The sequence below is a fragment of the Rhincodon typus genome, chromosome 4 (genome assembly GCF_021869965.1).
Source record: "Rhincodon typus isolate 14 chromosome 4, sRhiTyp1.1, whole genome shotgun sequence".
NCBI classification, from domain to species: domain Eukaryota; kingdom Metazoa; phylum Chordata; class Chondrichthyes; order Orectolobiformes; family Rhincodontidae; genus Rhincodon; species Rhincodon typus.
This window is the reverse complement of record NC_063335.1, coordinates 82,891,275-82,914,937: the sequence shown is the minus strand read 5'-3', so window position 1 is coordinate 82,914,937 and position 23,663 is coordinate 82,891,275. Positions and strand designations below refer to the sequence as shown.

The 23,663-nt window shown below is 39.1% G+C and overlaps 2 protein-coding genes across 2 annotated transcripts in view; both read right to left on the bottom strand.

The window, feature by feature from the left end:
* lrrc69 (leucine rich repeat containing 69) overlaps positions 1 to 2,003 on the bottom strand; it is a 64,523-nt gene extending 62,520 nt beyond the window's left edge. Inside the window, exon 1 of the mRNA XM_048596148.1 lies at positions 1,943 to 2,003. Coding sequence (XP_048452105.1) covers positions 1,943 to 2,003 — 61 coding nt within the window. The remainder of the gene's footprint in view (positions 1 to 1,942) is intronic.
* A 2,327-nt stretch (positions 2,004 to 4,330) lies between these two features.
* Positions 4,331 to 23,565, bottom strand: otud6b (OTU deubiquitinase 6B). The gene is made up of 7 exons (XM_020537214.2): positions 23,389 to 23,565; positions 15,650 to 15,804; positions 15,067 to 15,165; positions 14,582 to 14,894; positions 11,859 to 11,920; positions 6,367 to 6,473; positions 4,331 to 5,011 (listed from the first exon to the last, which is right to left on the bottom strand). Exons 1-7 carry the CDS (start codon positions 23,456 to 23,458, stop codon positions 4,927 to 4,929), a joined length of 891 nt encoding a protein of 296 aa, XP_020392803.1. The 5' UTR covers positions 23,459 to 23,565; the 3' UTR covers positions 4,331 to 4,926.
* Positions 23,566 to 23,663: the final 98 nt, after the last annotated feature.

Sequence of the window (23,663 nt, the reverse complement as noted above, 5' to 3'; positions counted from 1 at the left end):
GACGGTCTAGGCCCGAAACGTCAGCCTTCCTGCTCCTCTGATGCTGCTTGGCCTGCTATGTTCATCCAGCTCTACACCTTGTTATCTCAGATTCTCCAGCATCTGCAGTTCCTACTATCTCAGAAAGTTGGACCTGTTTTCCAGCTACAAGTACCACAAGGAGCCCTACTTGTCCCTCAACTATTCACAACCCGCAAATGAAGGGAGTGTCTGTGTAGTAATGTACTTCAGTTCAGAATGCTTCAGGCCACGTCATTTTATATTTTGGTATTTTCTGGATTATACAAAAATGATAAAATACTTAAACACAAGTATGTGATCTGAAAATATAACATAGAAATAAAACAGTGATTAAACCACATACACCAGGAATAAGAATTGTTTTATTGATCCAAATACTGTATTTTCCATGTTTCCACCAAAGTACTGTACAAAAGTGATAATGAGTTGTATGCATCTGCTTAAAAAATTCTAAGCTATAGGTGTTAATGAACAATAGATTTCCAGAAATATTGGAATTATAATATATTTTATTTTTTTTTAAATTCGCTGAGGATCTAGGCATGTCCTTTAAGGCCAGTATATTGCTCATCCTGAATTACCCTTGAACTGACTGGGCCATTTCAGACAGCCATTAAAAATCAACCTCATTGCTGTGGATCCAAAGTCATGTGTGGACCAGGTTAAGTAAAGACAGCAGATTTCCCTCCCAAAGGACATTAGTAAACCAGATGAATTTTTATGACAAAACAATTATTACGTGGTAACCATTAGGCTAGCTTTTAATTCCACGTTTTCTTTAAATAATAAATTTTACCACCTGCCACAGTATGATTCAAATCCAGACTACTGTTCACGACATTACCAGCACACTATCTCCCCTGCTTGTGCTGCTGATACTAAGATAGGTAGCAAAGTAAGCTGTAAGAATGACAAAGAAATATGGACAGGTTGTCTGAGCAGGCAAGGTGGCAGACAGACATCTAGGGAAATGTGAAATTATCCAGTCAGTTATGAAGAACAGAAACTTTTTTTTTTCTTTAAAATGGGGAAATATCACTAAATATTGGTAGGTAGTGGAATTCGGGTGTCCTTGCAAATGAATCACAGCAAGCAATTAATTAACCTATACTGTAAATTGATTAGAATAAAAGTGTAAGGAAGTTTTACTATTATTCCAGACTTTGGTGAAGCAACACCTAGAGTGCTGTTGTTTTGATCACTCCACCACAAAATGCCTAGCTCAGACTGACTAAACAAAAACAACTTTTTATATAGCCCCTTTAACCCACGACGTGTATAGGAGCAGAGAAAAATGACATTAAACCAGGAGAGATATCAAGTCAGGGGTCCAAAGGTTTGAGCAAAAATGTAGTTTTTAAGCGGTGTCTTCAAGGAAGGAAGCAAGATGGAGAAGTGTAGAGGAACATTTCCAAAGTTTGGAGCCAATGGTGGAAGAGCTTAACTTGAGAGATGCACAAAAGGTTTTAAATTAGAGGAACTTCCTGGGATAAGTCAGCTTTCCCATGAGAAGAGATTGATGAGAATGTGTGTATAATCAATGGAGTTTAAAGTAGAACATAATTGCAAGTGTTTAACATTCACAGAAGGCTTAACAGGGTAGATACAAGGAAGCCTTTTCCCCTGCTAGAAAGTACAGAACAAGGGGGACAATCTCAAAATATGAGGCCAATTATTTAAGACGGAGATGAGGAGAAACATTTTCACTCAAGGCAGCTGTGAATCTTCAGGATTCTCTACCCCACAGTCATTGTGAATGTTCATAGGAAACAGCTATTAAGCTTTTAGCGCTAAGGGAATCAAGGCACAAAATGGTAAATAAAGGTGGATCACCCATGATCTTACTGAATGCCAAAGCAAGCTTCCAGGTTGTATGGCCTACTCCTGCTCTCATTTTTTTATGTACTTAAAATAATCATACCATCATACACGGTGTCTTCCACCATGTACAATGACCAGGTCACATCCCCATAGCCCTTCATCTTGAAATGCTCATTGAAACCTCATATCAACTCCAAACGTATGCAATCTATGACTCTAAATTTTTCACCTAATCATATCTCTCCTGTTCTTCAAAAGTCTTTGAAAATCTGCCTTTTTTTGTTCATGTGATCATTTCTGACTAGGCCAGCATTTATTGCCTAGAGGACAGTTAAGAGTTTATCGCATTGCTGTGGGTGTGCAGTCACCTATAGTCTAGACCAGGTAAGGATGGCAGAATTTCTTCCCTGTAAAACATTTGTGAACCAGAAAGGTTTTTAATGACAACATGGTTACCTGGTCACCTTGCTATTTATTCCAGATTTTCCTTAAATTCAAATTTCACCAAGTGCCATGGTGGAATTCAAACTCATATTCCCAGAACTTTAGATTGGTTTCTGAATTACTAGTCCAGAGATATACGCCATCACCAGCTCCCCTACCACAATATCTATCACACAGTTGATTCCCTCTTCCTGCCCATGTCACCCAGGTTCCTGTGAAACATCCTGGAACAATTTGTTAGGTAAAAGACACTAGAGATGTGCAAATTGCAGTTTCTTACTTTGTCCAATAATGGAACCACCAAGTGTTGATCACTGTAGAACAAGCATTACTCATGCTCTAAAAAAAGAATTTGTTTTGATGTGTCTCATTATTGAATAAACAGCCACCCAAGTTTCAACATTAAAGAAAAACCGAAAGAACTGCGGATGCTGTAAATCAGACACAAAAACAGAAATTACTGGAAAAGCTCAACAAATCTGGCAGCATCTGTGGAGAGAAATCACAGTTAACATTTTGAGTCAAGTGACCCTTCCTCAGAATGGTTCTGGGGAAGGGGCACTCAACCCGAAATGTTAACTCTCATTTCTCTCCACAGATGCTGCCAGATTTGTTGAGCTTTTCCAGTAATTTCTGTTTGTGTCTGATTTACAGCATTCGCAGTTCTTTTCATTTTTATTTAGTATTAAACTCACTGCCACTTCTCCTCTAGGTATGCCCACCTTGGAGTGACGATAACCTACAACCTGTCCTGGACCTCCCTCATAGATGCAATGGTCAAGGAGGCACAACAATGCCTCTTCTTCCTTAGGCAGCTCAGGAAATTTGGCATGTCCGTAAGGACCCTCACCCAATTTACAGATGCAACCTAGAACGCGTACTGTCCAGGTGCATAACGGCCTTCTACTGCAACTGCTCTGCCCAGGACTGTAAGAAACTACAGAAGGGTGTTTGCACAGCTTAGACTATCACAGAAGCCAACCTCCCATCTATGGACTCCATTTACACCTCCTGTTGCTGTGAAAAGGCTGCCATCATAAAGACCCATTGCACCCCAGTAATGGTCTCCTACAACCTCTTCCGTCAGGTAGAAGACACAGAGGCTTGAACACTTGCACTAGCACGTTCAAGAACATCTTATTAGACTGATGAATGGACTGTCTAACTTCAAATAATGTTGATCTTGCCTTGCACATGTCCTGTGCGGTGTAACCTGTATGCCTCACTCTGTCCAGGTTTTCTTCACCCTATGATCTGTCTGTCCTTGCTTACTGTGATCTGCCAGTACTGCTCGCAAACAAATCTTTTCACTGTAAATGAAGCAAAATCAAATCGCCTTGAATAAGTTCTCCTCTTCTCTGACAGGATCTCCATTCCAATCTTTCTTCTGGTCCTTTCTGAGGAAGCATCACTTGACCCAAAACACTTACTCTGTTTTTCTCTCCACAGATGCTGCCAGACCTGCTCAGCTTTTCCAGCAATTCCTGTTTTTGTTTCAACAATAACGTATTCGCAACCGCTTCAGTCTTAATTATCATAAAACTTGTTTACTACATTGTTGGGTTATTCAAGATGGTTGGTGGTAAGTTCTTAATAAATTCAAATGCAGAACTCCAAACATATCTGACATATTGAGGCATCTTGTCTTCAAGCTGTATCAAACATCTCTTTGCCCTCACGGAAGTACTTCTAGTTTTGCATTGGAATATACATTTCCTGCAGAGGTGCATGTTCATCACTTTAAAAGCTACAAATGGCATTTATGTTTATTCAGGAAAGTTAAAAAAATTCTTCAATTCTTTTGATGTGCCTGCTGGAGGTCAAACTCCTGATATTTATGCACGGCTTTCTGTTAGAACGAACGTATGGATCTAGTCAAAATTGGAACACACATGACAATGTCTATCAACACTCAAACTCTGGGTTAATATTCAACAACTGTCCATGTGGGTGAAGCAGTAAAGAGTATCATATCCCATTTGTGTATACATAGGGGAGAAAACTTGATAGCCAACATTCTGTGATTGAAAGAAGCAGTTTCTGATTCCAATTCAACACCCGAAAAGTGGATTTTTAATAAATTATCTCAACTTATTTTATCCAATCCTCATGGTGCATGCAGTGTCATTTTCAGCAGTTAAGAAAAATATTCAGATGGATAAATCTTTGCAACCTGCAAACATTTGTTGTAAAATCGAATGGCACAAAATCTGTAGTGTGCATTACATGTTTGAGCTACAGCATTGAATGATAAGTAGAAGTGAAGTGCTACAGAACAGCTTTTTTTTTGAAACAGAACACTTTGTGGATCTCCAATTGAGACAACCTACAGGGTTCATCTCCATTGCTATTCACATCTGAAATTTTTATTTGTCTCACTATGCACAGCATATACTGAAGAGCAAGATCACTGACATTACTTAACCTCAATGAGCATATGCAGTCTTAATTCAGCTTTTATTGCTGGTCTTCACACCATTAAATGGTTTATCAAGAAAAAAACTGGAACAGGCATTATCTTTATCAAATTCTCCACATGAGCCTGTGCACGCAGCACAATTTTCAGCTCAACATGAAAATTACACCAGAGAAATTCCAGTACTTTGATGTAAGAAATAAAATGCAAATACTGATCAATATTTAGCACACATCTTCTGTAGGTATGTCAATTAATTGTTCTACAGAGTTATAATGTTCTCCTAAACCATATGCATGCCTCATGTACCTGTAAACAAGAATAAAGTATTCAATATTGTAAGACCGTATAAAAAACTGTTTTTATAAAAGAATAAACAACATTAGCTCAATTAGTTCCAATTTTACAACAGCCCCAGGAGTGGTTGAACTGCTGACTCATTTCTTTTTACACTAGCAACCCAATTATTACAAGATAGCAAGCCTTTCGACATACACTGACAAGAGATTTATTCTTCATAATTAAAATGATATTGCTAGCAATTCAAATATTTCTTGTTTAATCTAATCTTTAATATTTGAAATGTTTATCCTATAATACTACCTTTATATTAAAGTATTGTACTCTCCAAAATTAAAGTATATAGATGGTTGTTGCAGCTGTAGATACACAACTCTTGATATATCTGACTTCTGACTCATTAAATTGAGGAATTTATGACAGTGTCTTTGATGCAATTACTGTTTCATTTTTCCTCCACTGAGAAATGTTCATTGTCAACTTATGAAGTGTCAGAACACACTGGGCTTTTGTCAGCTCTTATTAAGTTGTCAACAACTTGATAAACCAACAACATACAGCCAAACTACTTTCACAGCAAGGGGTACGCACTCAAGGCTATGTGTAGGTGGCATTATCTTTTAGTGGGGTCAAATTTATAAAAGGAACAGTGGATAAGAAGTCAGTGGTGGGAAGCAGCAAGAGGGCAGCAGAAAGTCAGGACTGAAACATTAAATGAAGAAAAAAAGGAATTTAAAACTTCAATGTTTGATAACTGAGACGAGTGATGTTAAAATCAAAAATTAATCTGGGGGAAACCTGCGCTAAAAAATTAATTGAAAAATAATTTTCTAACAATACATTGGCCTTTAATTGTTTCTATCTTTTGTTTTCAAGTTTTGCTAATTCCAATACAAAAAGCATTACACTGTCATCTAACTTTAACTCATAGTGTAATCTTCAGGCCAGGAAGTATTGCAGGTAAATCTAAAATGAAATCACTCATTGCTGAAAGTTAATACAGGGACCTAAATATGAAATGGAAAGTTTGACCTACCTACTCTACAGATATCAGATAGAGGCAACTACGTTACATAGGTGAGAAACATGAATGAAACTTAGTTCCTATTCTGAACTACACTTTTCTGAGCAGATGCTCAACTCTTTAAAGTGAATGTAAAGTCATCCAATAGTCGATTCATACCAGTTATTATTGCAACCATAAGAATAAGTCATCTTCCAACTCATTACTGACGCACAACCAGAAGAGACCTCTTTGTAAATCGGAATACCTGCCCCAGTAAACTTTTCTCAACTTGATGGGAAAAAACTTGACATGTATTATTTTAGTTTGTAGTGAAAAATCCTACAGGGTTTCTACTTACACTAGAATTATTGGTTTCTTTCCATACTCTTCACCTACAGTGATTGGAGTAGAGTCTGCCTGTATCACCTCCACTGGCATTTTCAGAACGTGAGACAAAGCCCTCAACTACAAGGAATTAAAGAAATATCATGTATGAAAAAAATTCAGATATTATTACCATTTCACAGTTTTGAATTAAACCTAAAAATGTAAGATATCTCAAGATAGTATGTGTAGTTAATAGACAGTCCTGCATCTTTGGGATAGGAAGTTAGTTTAACCTAAACAAATTATATCACAGTACACAAAGCTTTGGTTTGAAACTAAATTCTCTATTGACATTTGTTTGAAAAAAAAAATCTCAAAAGCATTAAAGGTTTGAAAGATTAAGCAAAAGTACATAGTAGAAAGATATTTAATTTCAACTAAACAATGATAGTCTTTCCAAACTAAATGAACTAATTCATGCATTTATTTTAAAGGACAAACAACACCTGTGGTATCACTACAAGAGATGAAATAATAACACTGAGGTTGAATTGACAAGCTAAAGAAACCTAATAAAGACAATCACTGAAACAGAGGTTCTAGAATTGTGTCTGAATTTCAATTCTATGCTTGGAAAACAAAACTGATTCTGATAATCATTGTAAAGAATGAAATCAGAACAAGAATACCCTTGGTAACTTCCCCTTTGAGGTGGTTACTGGAGTTCAAGGATATTTAGATCAAGTTGACTTCCTACCACACTTGTGTAAGATACTATTACACACCACAAAAATATGTCATGGTCATACAAATATACTCTTACTGAAATCTGGAAAGACTTCCTTCACGGTTGTTCAGATCATCGATGTAATAAGACAACATCGGGTAGATTTTTCCATTTTCGGTTAATGTGTTGGAAGACCATAAGAAAAAGCACAGGCCTCTCAAGGCTGCTCTGCCATTCACAAGCATCACGGCTACCACCTTCCAGTGTTTGTCTTAACTCCCCTACTGATCAAACATTCAAGTACGTACGTATGTATGTGTCTATCTATCTATCTCAGTCTTAAACATACACAAGAGCTCTACTCCACAGCTCTCTGTGGCAAGGAATTCCAAAGAGTCTCAATTCTCTGAGGAAAATCCTCCTCATCTCAGTCTAAATTGGAATCCCTTTAATCTGATTATATGTCCCCTGGATCTAGACTCTCCCATGAAGGGAAACATCCTCTTAGCTGTTACCCTGTCAAGCCTCTTAAGAATCAGAGATAACAAGGTGTAGAGCTGGATGAACACAGCAGGCCAAGCAGCATCAGAGGAGCAGGAAAGCTGACGTTTCGGGTCTAGTTCATCCAGCTCTACACCTTGTTATCTCAAATTCTCCAGTATCTGCAGTTCCTACTACCCCTTAGGAATCTGACATGTTTCTATGGGATCAACTTTCATTCTTTTAAACTCCAGTGAGTAGACTCCCAACCTGTTTAGCCTTTGCTCAGAAGACAATCCCTTCACAGTCGGGATCATTCTAGTGAAGCTGTCTGAACTGTCTCCAATGAAACAATACCTTGCCTTAAAGAAGAGGAACAAACTGCTCACTGTACTGCAGATGTGGTCTCACCAGCATCCTGTACGGTTGCATTAACAGTTCTCTACTCTTCTACTCCAACCTCCTTGAAATAAGGGCCAACATTCAATTAGCCTTCCTGCTGCATCTGTGTGCTAGCTTTCTGTGCATATGTACCCCCAGGTAAGTTCATGTTGTAGCTTTCTGTAGTATTCTACATTTAACTAATATCTTATTCTTTTGTTCTTCCTTCCAACATGAAAAACCTCACATTTTCACAAATTGAACTCCATTTGACTACTTTCTGCCCACTGACTTAACCTATGAATATCTCTCCGTAAACTGTTTGTATCCCCTTCCCTGCTTTTGCATCTATTTTGGCTCACTGAACTTGGTCCACCATGTCTCAGAGCAACTTTTCTAACGCAACCTTTTGTTCTTCACTTTGTTTATTATGTAACTGTTTTTCTTGCGGAATCACTCAGCAGAAAAGGCAGAAGTGCTCACTAACGCCAGGATCTTCTAGTATTCACACCATTGGCGTCTTATCTAAAGCCCAGCTGCATTCCACAGCTAGGATCCTCATCTCAGTCTAAATTGACAGCCCTTTAATCTGAGACTATGCCCCCTGGATCTAGACTCTCCCATGAGGGGAAACATCCTCTTAGCAAGCTAGGATCTGCCCCTCACACTGTGGGGTGGACCATTAGCAAATAGAAATGAAAGCTCACACCCTACATCACAGGCAGGTACCTGGAGGTACTGGTGAACAGGGCTTTGAAGAGGAGGACCATTCTTTTCTAGCTCACTGATGTTGGATGTTATGCCACCATAACCAGGCAGCCTGGAGCCATGTAGCAGCCTGGTCAGGGCTGAAATCAGATGAAGCAGGATGTCCAGCAGTACTGGAAGTAGGTCAATAATCCACAAGGGAGTGTGTCACCACTTTCACTCTGCTATGTCACACTCACAGGACCATGCCATTTTTTTTTTAAAAACTCCACGCACACATCTCACCAATGCTCATGGATTAAAACACACATCTTTGCATCCATCATGTCCTCTCAATGGTTTTCGCTCATCTAATCTCCAAAACTACTAACCACTTCTGCCTGCTAGGCTTCCTACACTCTCACTGGGAATACCTTACCACTTCTCTTGCTCGTACATCATCACTACTTGCTCTTCCATCATATTGAATCCCTCCCTTTGTCGCATAGCAAGAGAAATTGGCCCATAACTTCTCATAGGAACGGGGAGATTTCAATGGCCAATCAACCCAATGTGCTGTATTGCACTGCTCTTCCATTAATACCAGCACTACCTCATTCTTAATGTGCTTTTATCCCACTTAGAGAACTAATTCTCTCCTGTGATGCAGGCAATACTGGAACAAACCTTTGCAAAGTAACCAACGCTGGAGACCCTCAGCTCCAGCTTCACTTCCATCTCCGACAAGGAACCTATGGAGAATATACCAGCAAGGCTTCCACCTGCATCCTCCACAAGCTCAGAGACTTTCACCTCAGGTGAGGACTCTATCTAGATTAGACGAGGGAGCATGAACTGCTCAGACACTTCATTTCAGTTGATCAAAGACCAAACGCCTCAGGTCTCTGTCACTCAAGACTGCCAGAGGCTAGCCCCATGCAAATGGTGATCCCAAGTTCTCAGACATTAATGACTTGCCAAAATGCACAAACAGGCAGAGGAATGGCTTGCAGACTTGTTGGAAGAGGTTGATAAACTGAATTAAAGGATGAATGGGTCCATCAACATTATCAATAAGGTGATGGCTCTGGCATGTGTAAGTAGTTGTACACAAGTACAATATGATCATAATCACAGGGACATTCCGCACACAAGACACAGGATAAATCCAACAGGGCCAATAACCGTTCCATCGTCATACTCTCCACCAACAGGGCTAGGGTCATCAGCAGCATCTGCTCAGTAATAACCTGCTCACTGACTCAGCTCCTGACCTCATTATAGCCTTGCACAAAAGAGCTAATTCAAGAGGTGAAGTGAGGTGAGAGGGGCAGCCCTTGTCATCAATGCCAGATTTGACTGAATGTGGCATCAAGGAACCCTAGCTAAACTGGAAACAAAAGAAATCAGGGGAAAAGTATTCCACAGGTTGGAGTCATGCCGAGCACATCAGAAAACGATTCTGGTTGTTAGAGGTCAATCATCTCAGCTTTAGGTTATCTTTCAGGAATTCCTCAGGGTAGTGTTTTGACCCAAACATCTTCAGCTGTTTCAACAATGACCCTGCCACTATCTTAAGGAAAGAGTGAGAGTGTTTGCTGATGACTGCACATTCTTCAGCGCCATTTGCAACTCCTCATATACTGAAACAGTCCATGTCAAAAAGTGGCAAGTAACACTCGCACCGGACAAATGCCAGGCACTGAGTATCTCCAATAAGAGAGAATTTAACCATTGCATCTCAACATTAAATGGCATTACCAACACTGAATCCCCCACTAGTAACATACCGGGGGTTACTATTGACCAGAAACTAAACTGGACCACCATATAAATACAATGGCTACAACAGCAGATCATATGCTCAGAATACCGCACTTTCTACAAGGCATAAGTCAAGAGTGTGATGGAATACTCCCCACTTTCCTGCAGCTCCAACAACACTCATGAAGCTTGATACCAGTTAGGACAAAGCAGCTGACTTGATTGGCACCACATCCGTAAATATGAACTCTCTCCACCACCAACAATCAGTTGCAGTAGTGTATACCATTTACAAGGTGCAGCACAGAAGGTGACTAGGGTATTTGGACAGCACCTTCCAACCCCACAACCATTACCATCTCAAGGCAAGGGCAGCAGATATATGAGAACAACACAAACTGCAGCATCCCCTCCAACGTTCTCCTGATGTGGAAACATATCATATCACCGTTCCTTCAGTGTTGTTAGGTCAAAATCCAGAAACTCTCTCCCCAGCAGCAATGTGGGTGCAACTACAGCATATGGACTGCAGTTCACCACCAACTTCTAAAGGGCAACTTGGGATGGGCAATAAATGTTGGCCCAGTAATACCTACATCCCATGAATGAATTAACAAAAACAAACAAAACAGAATAGGAATAAATGGGTTATTTTCAGAATGGAAGACAATGACAAGGGAGGTACCACAAGGATCAGTGCTCGTGCCCTAGCTTTTTTCTTCCAATTGCCAATCGGGTAGACAGGCATAGAGCCATATGGCAGGGAAACAGACCCTTCAGTCCAACCAGTCCACACTGACCATATTCTCAAACTAAACTAATTCCATCTGCTTGCACTTGGCCCAGATCCCTCCAAACCTTTTCTACTCATGTATTTATCTAAATGTTTTTTAAATGTTGTAACTCTACCAGCATCCATCACTTCCTCTGGAAGTTCATTCCACACACAGACCACTACCTGTGTAAAAATATTGCCCCTTATGTCCTTTTTTTAAAATCTTGCTCCTCTCACCTTAAAAGTATGCTGCCTAGTCATGAAATCCTTCACCCTAGCAAAAAGACACCTTTTCCCTATCCCTCATAATTTTATAAACCTCTATAAGGTCACCCCTCAATCTCCTGTGCTCCAGTTAAAAGAAGTCTGAATTCCAAGCAACATCTTGGTAAATTTCTTCTGAACCCTGTCCAGTGACCAGAACTGGGCACAGCACTCCAGAAGAGGCTTCACTAACATCCCGTACAACCTCAATATAACATTCTAACTTCTGTACTCAAAGGTTTGAGCATTGAAGGCAAGCGTGCTAAACACCTTTCTAACCACCCTATATGGGATACAACTTCAAAAGAATTATGATAGCACTCAATAATTCTAACACAATATGTGCTGGGCGTGATTAGTTAACGGATAGTGCAAGGACCGCTAATATTAACTATGAATTAGAATATCATCTAAATGTAGCTGAAGTAAAATAACAATTCCTTACCTCAAGTTGTCCACCCCAGGCTGCTGTGTTGGCTACCTCATCACAGTATTTTTCAAATTCCTCTGTAATAGAGATTTTTTCTTAAAGTAATACAGAAAAAATATAGTTGCAAAGAAAATCATATAAAACATATTTCTTCAACCAAAAGACTCAAGTTAAAGGTTTGTAACTATTTTTAACCCCAACTTCCAACTCAGTACAGAGGAATATTATGAATAGACACCTATATCTTACCAGTTTGTGGCACACCAGTGTAGCCGGTCACCAGCACATCCAATCCTATTCATAAATTTCTTCATTCTCTTTGAGTTCATTGTATATTAATTTTACTTAATTTATGTTGATGATGGACATTTTCTCATAAGGAAGGACCATTTTCTCCCTTTCATACCTTAATTCACACCCATTTTACATCTCTTTCACCTTCATTAACAACCCTTTGTCTTTTGTACCAGACCTCACCATCGTTCCCCTTGCACCTCCTCTGCTTCTGTCAAAAGTATGTAAAGAGACATTTTCTAACACCTATCAGTTCTGAATAAGTCATACCAGACTCATAATATTAACTATGTTTCTCTCTACAGATTTTTACCAGACTTGCTGAGTTTCTCCAGCATTTGTTACAATTCTGATATGATGCAAAGCATTTTTGTCACAACATCATTTGTTGTTATCTTTGTAACATTTAGTCTTGGTGGTGTATTCTTAGGTTTATTCCTTCTAGCCTTTTCTGGAATTCTGATCCTCTTTCCCACATTACTATTTTGCTCTCCCGCTTTGACTCTACCCCTTGATTTACTACATCTACTTAAGCTTGACTCCTCCCTGATATTGTTTAATTTACAGCTCTCTCTACTTCCCGATCACAGGGTTTCCTCCCTGGTGGGCACTGTTGGCATTACAGAGCCACAAGGAGGCTTGACAACCCTGGCCTAAGCTAAGACAATGATTTTGCGTCATGGAAGATTCTGAACATTTTGTGGGGAGAAGGATGTATTCTGGGGTGTGGCTTTGAGGAGAGGGGGCTGCCTCTGAATCACAAATGGAAGAAAGCAGATCTCTTTCCATCCCATAGTATAAACTTGTTTCTAAAAATGGGAACGGCATACATAATGCATTCATTCATACGCATGCCAACCATATTTGCATATGCAATGTAATATCAGGGTCAATTGAGCTTTTGAGAAGCTCAACTATATATTTACATGTGGTGAGTGGGCTACAATTTTTGGTGCCAATCCTGGATTACAGGGGTGCTTAGTAGGGGTGGTGGATGGGGAAGTGGCAGACATTACATACTCACCTACCTTAAAAGCACGTGGCAGGGGCACATAACATTCAGTCCTTGATCAAATGCTGGTTTGAGGTAAAATTAGTTTGATGTTGAATAAAAATGGAATTAGGTCCTTATCAGAATTAAAATGGACAGCTTGATTGAAAATATCTTGAATTGCTGTCAAATGAATAATACATAATTTCCTTTAATGCATTCATACCAGCTTCCTTCTCTGGACAGAAAATTTCAATCTTTAATGCTTTATACTTTACACGTTTACACATCAATATTCTGATGTACTTATGTAAGGTATGATTTGTCTGGTTAGCATGCAGTACAATACTTTTTACTGTATCTCAGTATATGTGACAGTAATAAATCAAATCAAATCAAAACAAAACATTTACATATACATTTCTTCATGGGAAGTTTTAGATAAATTCATTAATTGAAAGAAAAATCAATGACCAATTTCATGCTTTACCAACTCCTTGCATCGCTGATTTTCACTGTCTATCCCACCATACCCATCTCCATTTTTCTCAAAGGGGAATTCAAGCTTCAAGAATGAGAAATGTTGATATTAGAACACAAAAGGATACCACTTAACCCAAATATCATGCTAAACTTTCAACTGGACTTACTTCATCTCATCTTTGCACTCCACCTTTTCATACCTAAAAGAAGCTACCTATTTGATATAAACATCTCAGTATGAAATAGTGGATATTCTGAATTAATATACTTCCTTAATATATGCACTAGAAAAGACAAAACTAACATACTAGATAAAAGAAACTAAAATATCATAGACTTTCTAAAATGATATCAAAATGGGAAATTTCTTATCAAATGGAGAAGTGTGACAAGCAAATATGAAATGACTTATAGGGTCAGTGAGGCTGTTTAGCAATAATTATGAACTTAATATGCTGTTAAAAAGTCCAGTTACACATTTTTCAACAGGGTCCAACTACTACAAGAGTTTTAACAGTGAGCCAAAGAGAATAATAGTGGAAATTCTCATCAGTAGAAAAGATTTCTCATTCATCGCAGTATGAGGAATCCTCGGCAAATACGCCCTGAAGAAACACTGACAACAGTTACTGAATGTCCACATTTAACCACACATATGCCAAACTGTTAACAAAATAAACGCTAATAGCTATCTTTAATAGTACAAAATCTGGGGTAAAGTTCACTCATGTCTGACAGGAATGTAATCTTGTACAGGAAATTTGGGAATGCCTTGTGAGCAGAACACTGAAGATGTGCTCATTTAAGTACACTATTAGACTCTAATAGTACAGAAAAAACAGCATTTTTGTTTAAAAACATCACACTGTTGCCCTTTGTGTAAAACCATCATACTTCCAATCATATTTATAATTTAACTTTTAATAGAATCAATAACTTCAAGCATTTGAAGCAGTACACTAATACTTACCAGGTGTATACATGTCTCCTGTATTACAGTTGGTCAGAAAAGGCAGGAAATCATCCACGTGGCTTCTCATGTATTCAGCTGCCTGTGTCCTTAGATCTGTGAGGGTCAACAGACTGCCCTGTTGTTTAAGTTGATCTTCAATTGCTTTATACATGCAGTGACCATCAGATGGGATCTGCCTGATCTGTAACTGCCTTTTAGCAAGGATTTCAGCAAGTTTCTGATTTTCCAGGTGTCTGGCTCCTTTCAAATTTTCAATTTCAGCTTCAGCTATTCTCTCTTCCCGTTCTCTGTCCTGAGCAGCTTTCTTCTCCTTGTTTTGGAGTTGAAAATAGGTATATTTTTAAATTGATTAAAATCAAATAATAGAAAAAGTGTCTTTGAACACTACTGTGAACTTAAAACAATGCATGTACCACACGTTTTAATTTAATACAAATCAAAAGGAAAAACATGACCACAGTATTTCAGGTCAAAAAACATACCCTTCTCTTTTGTGCCTTGGAAATCCGCGATTGCTTAAATGCTTTACCATTTTCAATCTCCAACTCTAAATTTGCAATTCCATTAGTAGATGATTCAACCTAATGAAAAATAATATTATCAGGACATAAAAGATATCTCAGATACCCAATTCAATATATCTTTGCAGCATTTTTCACATTACCAATGAAAAGCTCTGACTAAACTTTAAAAAAAATAATATACCAAGGCTTCCTGATGGTTTAACAATTTTGTATTCTAAATGATCGAAATCAAATTGAGGAAGTCTTAACTACATGCATCAAGTAAATTAAAACCAAACTGATATATAGAATCTATATTTCCCTCAAGTAGTAAAAATGAACATTGATTTTTTTTCTTGTTATTATTGTGCAAGTTATTTTGTAAAGCATCAGGACATAAAATAGCACAAAAATCAGTAGAAATAATGACTTTAAAACAATCTAAATGACCTGGTGATTGTAAAGAAATGAAGTTGCTTATACATGGACACAAAGCACCACATAGTAAATTATAATTTTTGATTAGTTACTCATGAATCTAAATATAAAACCATTTCCTCACCGCACTAGACTTATCAAGTGACCGAGTGAGCTGTTTAAGTTCCTCCTCATGCCTCAGTTCCAACTCAGTCTCAAATTTTGCAACTTCCTCTACCAGCTGTTTTCTTCTTTTCTTGTCATTTTTAGCAACAGCATTTTTCATTGCCTGTATTTTCGCTGCGATTCAAAGTGAAGATGCAATGCTTAGCACTTTGCTTTCTTTGAATGTAAAAATAAAAACATTCTACGTAGATGCAGAAAACAGGATGTAATTAAATTAAGCAATTCATTTAAAAGATACAAAGTAATGGTTTGGTGCAAATTAATGCTTATTTCTCTGTTTCACTGGTCAAAGGAGAATCATATGTAACTCAAAGGTTATGGGCCCACTGCTGGAAAATGGGGTTAGAATAGATAGATGCTTGATGACTGGCACGGACACGACTGGCCGAAAAGCGTTCTTCCATGCTGTAAAACATCTCTGATTCTATGATTCAAAGTGTCACTTTTTTCCCTTTCCATAGATACTGCCAGACATGCCAAGTATTTCCAATAACTGCCCTTTGAAGTGAAAACATAAGGTAAGGGTCAAACACATCTTTGTGGATCTGGAGTCACATTGAGGTCAGACCAGCTAAAGATAGCAGATTTCCTTCCCTAAAGATACATTGGTGAACCAGATAGGTTTTTAAAAACAAGCAATGATGGTTTCAATATCACACTTATTGTGGCTATATTTCAATTTCTGAATTATTAACTGAATTTTATTACTTAATGGAGTTTAAATTGGAGTTTTAATTGAGTTGAAAACACTTTAGTCCTCATATAAATTGGGTTAGTCAGAATGACACAGGTAACCATGAGGAAGAATTCATAGAGTGTATTCAGGACAATTTTCTAGAAAAATATGTTGTGGATTCAACTAGCGATCAGGTTATTTTCGAATTGGTGACGTGTGATGAGGCAAGTTTAATAAATTCGTGTCTCACAGCAAAGATTTAAAGACAAGAGAGGAGAGACACAAAAGAGTCCACTGTGGCAAATTTTTCACACAGAGGATGGTGAGTGTTTGGAACAGGCTGCCAGAGGTACTGGTGCAAGCGAATACAATTTTGTTATTTAAGATACATTTGGACAGGTACTTGGATGGGATTGGTACAGAGGGCTATGGACCAAATGCAAGCAAATGATGAAAACTGGGCAGCATGGACAAGTTGGGCTGAAGCGTCTGTTTTTTTTCCTTTATTCATTCATGGGATGAGGGCATTGCTGGTCAGGCAGCATTTATTGCCCATCCCTAATTGCCCACAGGGCAGTTGAGAGTCAACCACATTGCTGTGGGTCTGGAGTCACATGTGGGCCAGACCAGGTAAGGATGACAGTCTCCTTTCCTAAAGAACATTAGTGAACCAGATAGGTTTTTCCTGACAATCAACACTGGATTCATGGTCATCATTAGATCCTTAAATTCCAGATATTTATTGAATTCAAATTCCACCATCTCCCGTGGCAGGATTCAAACCTGGGTCCCCAGAACTTTATCTGGATCTCTGGGTTAACAGTTTGGTGACAATACCACTAGGCCATTGCCTCCCTGTTTCTATGCTGTAAACCTTTATGACTCTAAGTGATGTCAGAGGAAAACATCCCTAGGAACCAGTGACCATAACATGGCAGAATTTAACATTGAACTGGAGAGGAAGAAACTTGGGTTGGAAACAACTGTGCCAAAAAGTTAAATAAGGGTAATAACTAAGGAATGAGGGCACAACTAGCTGAAGTAGACCAGGAAGGGAATTTGCAGCGAAGACAGTAGAAAACCACAGTTGATATTTTAGAAAATAGCTCTGGTTCACAACAGAGATATAACTCAGTGAGGAAGGAGGACTCTTGGAAGGGGTTAAGCACAGGGAAGTTAAGGATAACGTCAAAGTTAAAGAAAAGAACATACATTGTGACAAAGATTAGTGGTAAACAGAGAATTGAGAAAGTTTTAAAAACCAAGACAACCAAGAAAAAGAGGGAGAAGGTAAACTTCAAGGGCAAACTTCCAGGTAATATCAAGATAAACAGCAAGAGTTTTTGAAATATATAAGAAGTAAAAGAGTTGCCAAAGTTAACCTTTAGAAAGTGAGGTTGAGAAAATAAAAATGGAGAACCAAGAGTTGAATAAACACTTTACATCAATCTTCACGGTAAAAGATCCTAATGGCATTGCAAAATTACTAAATATTCAACAGGCAAAAGGAGGAGAGGAAATTAATTGCAATAATTATTAGTTATATCAGAAAAAAATGTACTCGGGAAATTGATAGGGCTAAAGTCCAATAATCCCTGGGACTTGATGGGATGCATCTTAGGATACATTAAGAGAAATAGCTGCAGAGATAGTGGATGTACTGCAGTAATCTTTCAAGATTCCTTACATCTGGAAAACAACTCCTAGGGGACTGGAAAACTGCCAATGTGGCACATGTATTTAAAAATAGAAGGAGACAAGCAACAGGTGACTAGAGGCCAATTAGCTTAACATCTGCGATTGGGAGAATGTTAAGAGTCCATTAGAAATGATCAATAGCAAAGCATTTAGAAAAATGTAACATGATAAAGTAGGGTCAGTACTGATTCACAATGTGGAGCTCATGCCTGACAAGTTTAATAGAACTATTTGAGGATGTAACAAGCATGCTAAACAAAGCAGAAGCAGTGAATGTAATATATAGAGAGCTTCAGAAGGCATTTGATAACGTACCATATGTTAGGCTATTTAATAAGACTACAGCCCACGGTGGTGCAGGTAGAATATTAGCATGGATAGAAGATTGGCTAACTAACAGAAGACAGAGAGTTGGGCTAAGGGAGGTATTTCAGGATGGCAACCTATAATTAGTGGAGTACCACAAGGAGTAGTGCTGTGCCACAATTATTAGGTGGAAAGGCAAGTTCTGAGAATGACAGAAAAAGGCATCGGATGGATATAGACAGACTAATCAACTGGGCAAACACTTAGCAGATGGAAAATAATGAGACAAAATGCGTCCACATGCACTTTCCAGCAGCAACAGACAGACTGAATATTATTTAAATGAAGAAAGGCTACAGAAGCCTACAGTAGAAAGAGATTTGGAAGTTCTCATGCACGAATCACAAAAAGTTAGCAGGCAAGTTCAGCAGGTAACAGAAACAGCAAAGGGAATGTTAGCCTGCATTTCAAAGGGCATGAAATCTACCAATAGGGAGTTCTTCCTGAGACTATACAAGATTCTGGTAAGACCACAGTTGGAATTCTATGAATAGTTTTGGGCCCCTTAATTAAGGAAAGCTTACCAGCATTGGACGCAATCCAGAGAAAGTTCACTACGTTGAATCTGGGAGAAACTGTCTTTTGAGGGCCTGCACTCAAGGAATTTAGAAGAACGAGAGGTACCTATTGAAACATACAAGATTCTCAGGGGACCCGACAGGATTAATGCAGAAAGGTTATTTCTCCTGTGGGACCAGAAGGCATAATCTCAGAGTAACGGCTTGCCCATTTAAGACAAAATGAGGAGGTACTACTGTTCTCAGAGGATAGTGAATCTGTGGAAATCTTTATGAAAAAACTGTTGTCTAGGCTGGTAGTTAAGTATATTGAAGGCTAAGGTAGGCGGATGTTTAATAGTAACAGAATCAAGGGTCATGGAGAAAAGGCAGGAAAGTGGAGTTAAGGATTATCAGATCAGCCATGATTTCACTGAATTGTGGAGGAGACTTGATAGGCTACGTCTGTGCCAACTTCTTATGATCTTGAACTCCATCAGCTGCAGTGGTAGGATCTGAACACATGTTAGAACAGATTAGCCTTTGGATTACTTGTCCAATGACAACACCAGCATCTCCAGTAACATGCCAAACTTCTTTGACATTTTTCAAACTAACAATTTCTACCACCTAGAAGGAGAAGGACAGGAAATGTATGATAACACCAATGCCTGCAAGTTCTCCTCCAAACCACATACCTCCTGACTTGAAAATATATTACCATTCTTTTGCTGTCACTGGATCAAAATCCCTTCCAAACAAACAGCACTGTAGTCATTCCTGCACCCAACAAATTGCAGTGCTCCAAGGCAGTGGCTCACTATCACCTTCTCTCAAGGGCAATTAGGGATGAGCAACAAATGCTAGCTTCATCATTGACATCGAGATCCAATCAAACCATAAAAAAGACTGAAGATAAAATCTCCAGATTAATTCAATAATAGTTCATAACTTTTGTACATTTCTCAGGCAAATGAACAAACGAAGTTGACATAGCTCAGCATTCGCAAAGCATTGTAAATAACTATGATTTCTTCAAGGAATAAACACAGGAAGCAAGTTTGCATGTTTAAATTTTCATAAATCTATAACTCCTTTACTCTTAATTTTTATAATAATAGCAACCAGCTTTCTAAACTAATCTGTCTCACAACACATTGCATTAAGGGAGTCTATTCTTAAAAAAGGCTTTCTTCCAAAACTTAAAATGTAAGGGGCACCATGGAGACTAGAATATAAATGCTTACTATTTTAACAGCCATGATGTGGAGGTGCCATTGTTGGGCTGGTGTGGACAAAGTCAGAAATCACACGACACCAGGTTATAGTCCAACAGGCTTATTTGAAAACGCAAGCTTTCGGAGCCTCACTCCTTCTTCAGGTGTTAGTGAGAGAGTTAGTATCAGACACAGAATTTATAAGTAAAAGATCAAAGGGTCACACCACTGATGAGGATGAACTAAACACACCTAAGATGCTGTTAAATCTTTAATCATTTAGAAAGTTTTAATTGATTAATACGTATATGTAAATCCCCAAATTCCTTCCAAGTCACTGTCCTGAGAAAAGTAAAGGTTTTATCAGTATAAAGAGGAGGTGACATCCGGGCTGTGGGTCGGGCAGTGCATGTTAGGGTGAGACTTTGTTTAGAATCTGTTTGTGTTTTGGCCTCACACCTAACATGCACTGCCCGACCCAAAACATCACCTCCTCTCCACACCGACAAAACTCCCAGCTCTCCCAGGACACTGACCCAAAAATAACTTGGGGATCCACACAAACACACCAATCAACCAAAACCTTCCAACTGATTAAAGATTCAACAGCAGCCCAGGCATGCCCAGCACACCCTCATCAATGGTGTGACCACACCCCATCCCCCACACACAAATTCTGCGTCCGATACTATCCATCCCACCAACAGTCGAAGGAGCAGCGAGGCTCCCAAAGCCCACATCCCCATACAAACCCGTGGGACCACAACCCAGCATCATGTGATATCTGACCTTGTCCACCCCAGTCCAACACTGGCACCTCCACATTTAATCAAAGAATTCTCTGAGATTACACTCCAAGAAGTGTGAACACATTCAGATGCAGAGATGATAAATTTATCAATATTACAATATCAGCAGACATTATTGCTCAAGTTGTGGAGTGGCACACAAGTCAATATTGAGTCATATAATCAGTCACTCAAGGGGAAGAGCATTATCTATTTTCATCAACTTCACAATGTTTTAAACACTAAATAGCTTTAACACCTACTTCTACAAATGTTCAAATTTTTCCTAGCACTACTAAATAACAAATAGTTAAAATGTTTTAACACTATTAATGATAGAAAATCAATACATATTAATTTAATTTCCCTATTTCGATCAAATGGTTGAAAGAAAACAAAGCCTCTATCACTGCCTATCCTTTGATTCAAGGTTACTGCTTATACAGAATTGCAGGTTTTGGTTAGGTCTTCCTGGGACTAAACAGGCCAAATCTTGACCCATTGATCTTTGGATACATGGGGCAGAATGTCCCATGAGGCAGTGAGATCTGGAGAGCAGGCTTTGCTTCATTTTTTTCCTCTCTGCCTCATCAAGAAAGCTTTTGGACTCAAAGTATAATGCAACTTGATGGGCAAGTAGTTGCCATTTTGAACAATTAGTAGCAAGCTACTCCCAGTCATTGATATCATTGCTGCTGTACTTCAGGAGAACTTCAGAGCATCTGTATTGTTCTTTTTCTCCTTCCTTGGAGCATTGGACATTAGAGAGTTGAGACAATAGGATTTTGCAGGAAGATCCAGCCACAGTGTCGAGTTCATTGTAATGAATTGTGTGAGTTTCTCTCAATGCTTGCAGAGCTGACTTCAAGAATGACACTAGCATACATTCAGCAGGTCTTCCCATTGAAGGAGAATCTGAGAAACCTCAGTATTGCACATACAAACAAAAAAAAAGCATAACTTATTTATAACTATTCTTTTCTCCCTTGCTTTCACCCAACACTTTTTTTCCCAATTGAACACATTCCACTGGAATCTACATATCTCGCAAAATAATTACTGTGATGGTTCAATACAAATCACGACCACAGTCTGTTGAGGCCATCAGTATTTTGCTTTTTTCTCATTTTTGGTCTGGAACTGAGAGTCGCAGTTGAGAACTGAACTTTGAATAGCAGCTTGTTTTTTATACTTAAAAAAAAAACAAAAGACTGATATTTGCTTTTGAGAACTGGCCTGGAAAGATAATGCAGGTTAATTACGGCCAAGAACACAGTAGATGATTTGGCACCGAGATGTTGTTATGCTGAAGGACTGGCAGTTGGTTTGATACTGAATTGGTCAATCAAGGGAGGACCACTGCTGGCCAGCCAATCACAAAGAATGTTGAAAAGAAAGAGAAGCCAAAGAGTCAAAGAAGGTAATACATGAATGTTGACTGTTCCTTTCCTCCAGAGGCTGCCTGGCTTGCTGTGTTCTTCCAGCCTCCTGTTTATCTACCAAAGAGTCAACTGTCACTGACTAGGTTTTGGACAGACTGAAGTTTTGGCTTTAGAAGATTGGGCAGCTGTCTTCTGGTTTTGCTCTCTCCAGTTGTTGACTTGTTGTAAGTTCTGAGAAAAGAATCTCAGTTGGAAGAAACAAGTAAAAGTCTGAGATGACTGCGGAAGCTGTTTCTATCAATTAGTGACTTCAGAATTCAAGCAAGACATACAGAACTCAGTGTCTGTAATACAAACCATTGTCAAAGGATTTCATGAAGGCCCAGTATTATTGTTGAAACAGTTATCAAACTCTCAAATTACATTTTTTTTTAAAATTATCCCTTAATTGTGCCTGTCTGTCAGTGAGAGAGCGGTGGCTTCTGTTCAAAAGAAGGGTCTTAGATCAGAGATATTAATCAGATTATTTTTGTTCAAATCACAATCTTGGTGTCCAAGATCTGTTATTTGTAAAAGTCTGGTTGGGAAAAATTGAGGGTCACTGAATGCGAATCCAGTGACAGTACATCACAAACCAGCTGCCCTGCCAACTGAGCTAACCTCAGTGTTGCACACACATTAAAAGGTAAATGTCAATGTGAATGTCCAGCGGTGGTGGAAAGCATGCTCCTTGCACAAACTGAGTAAGGGTGGAGTGCACAAACTGAGTAAGGGTGGAGAAAAGGTCGTGCATAATTTTTCGCGACAGAAGCACTGTTATTTATCTTGTGTGTGCAAAGAACAATCCGGGTGCAGACAGGGGGCCTGTTTGCATCAGAAAGTGGCGGCTGTGATCACAGACTAACCGTGAAGCTGACCTCGGGGTTTGGAGGTACGGGGCGGGTCCCACTCCTCCACAGCCCGGGTTAAACAGCAGCAGGCGGTGGGAACGGCTCCCAGGCCTTCACTCGCCGCCAGCAGCGGCCTCCGGCTGAAGGGAGCGGCCTGCAGCCCCGCTCTCCGGGCTTCACCTACCCTGTAATTCTTTCCTCTCCTTACGGTGCCTTTTGAACAGCCTCTCCTCCTCCGTTTCTATTTCCTCCATCCTTTAACTGCGCCGCAGCCCGTGAAGATCAAACACCGACAGAGAGAGACCTTCCTTGTGCAGCAGGAACATCACCCTTTCCCCTTTCACCTCTAACCCCAGCCCTCATTAAAGCTGCACCACACTGGGGCTACCCTCAATCAAAACAAAACACACTACAACACTCATTCAGTCCACTTTCATGGAAATAATAAACCCAATTATC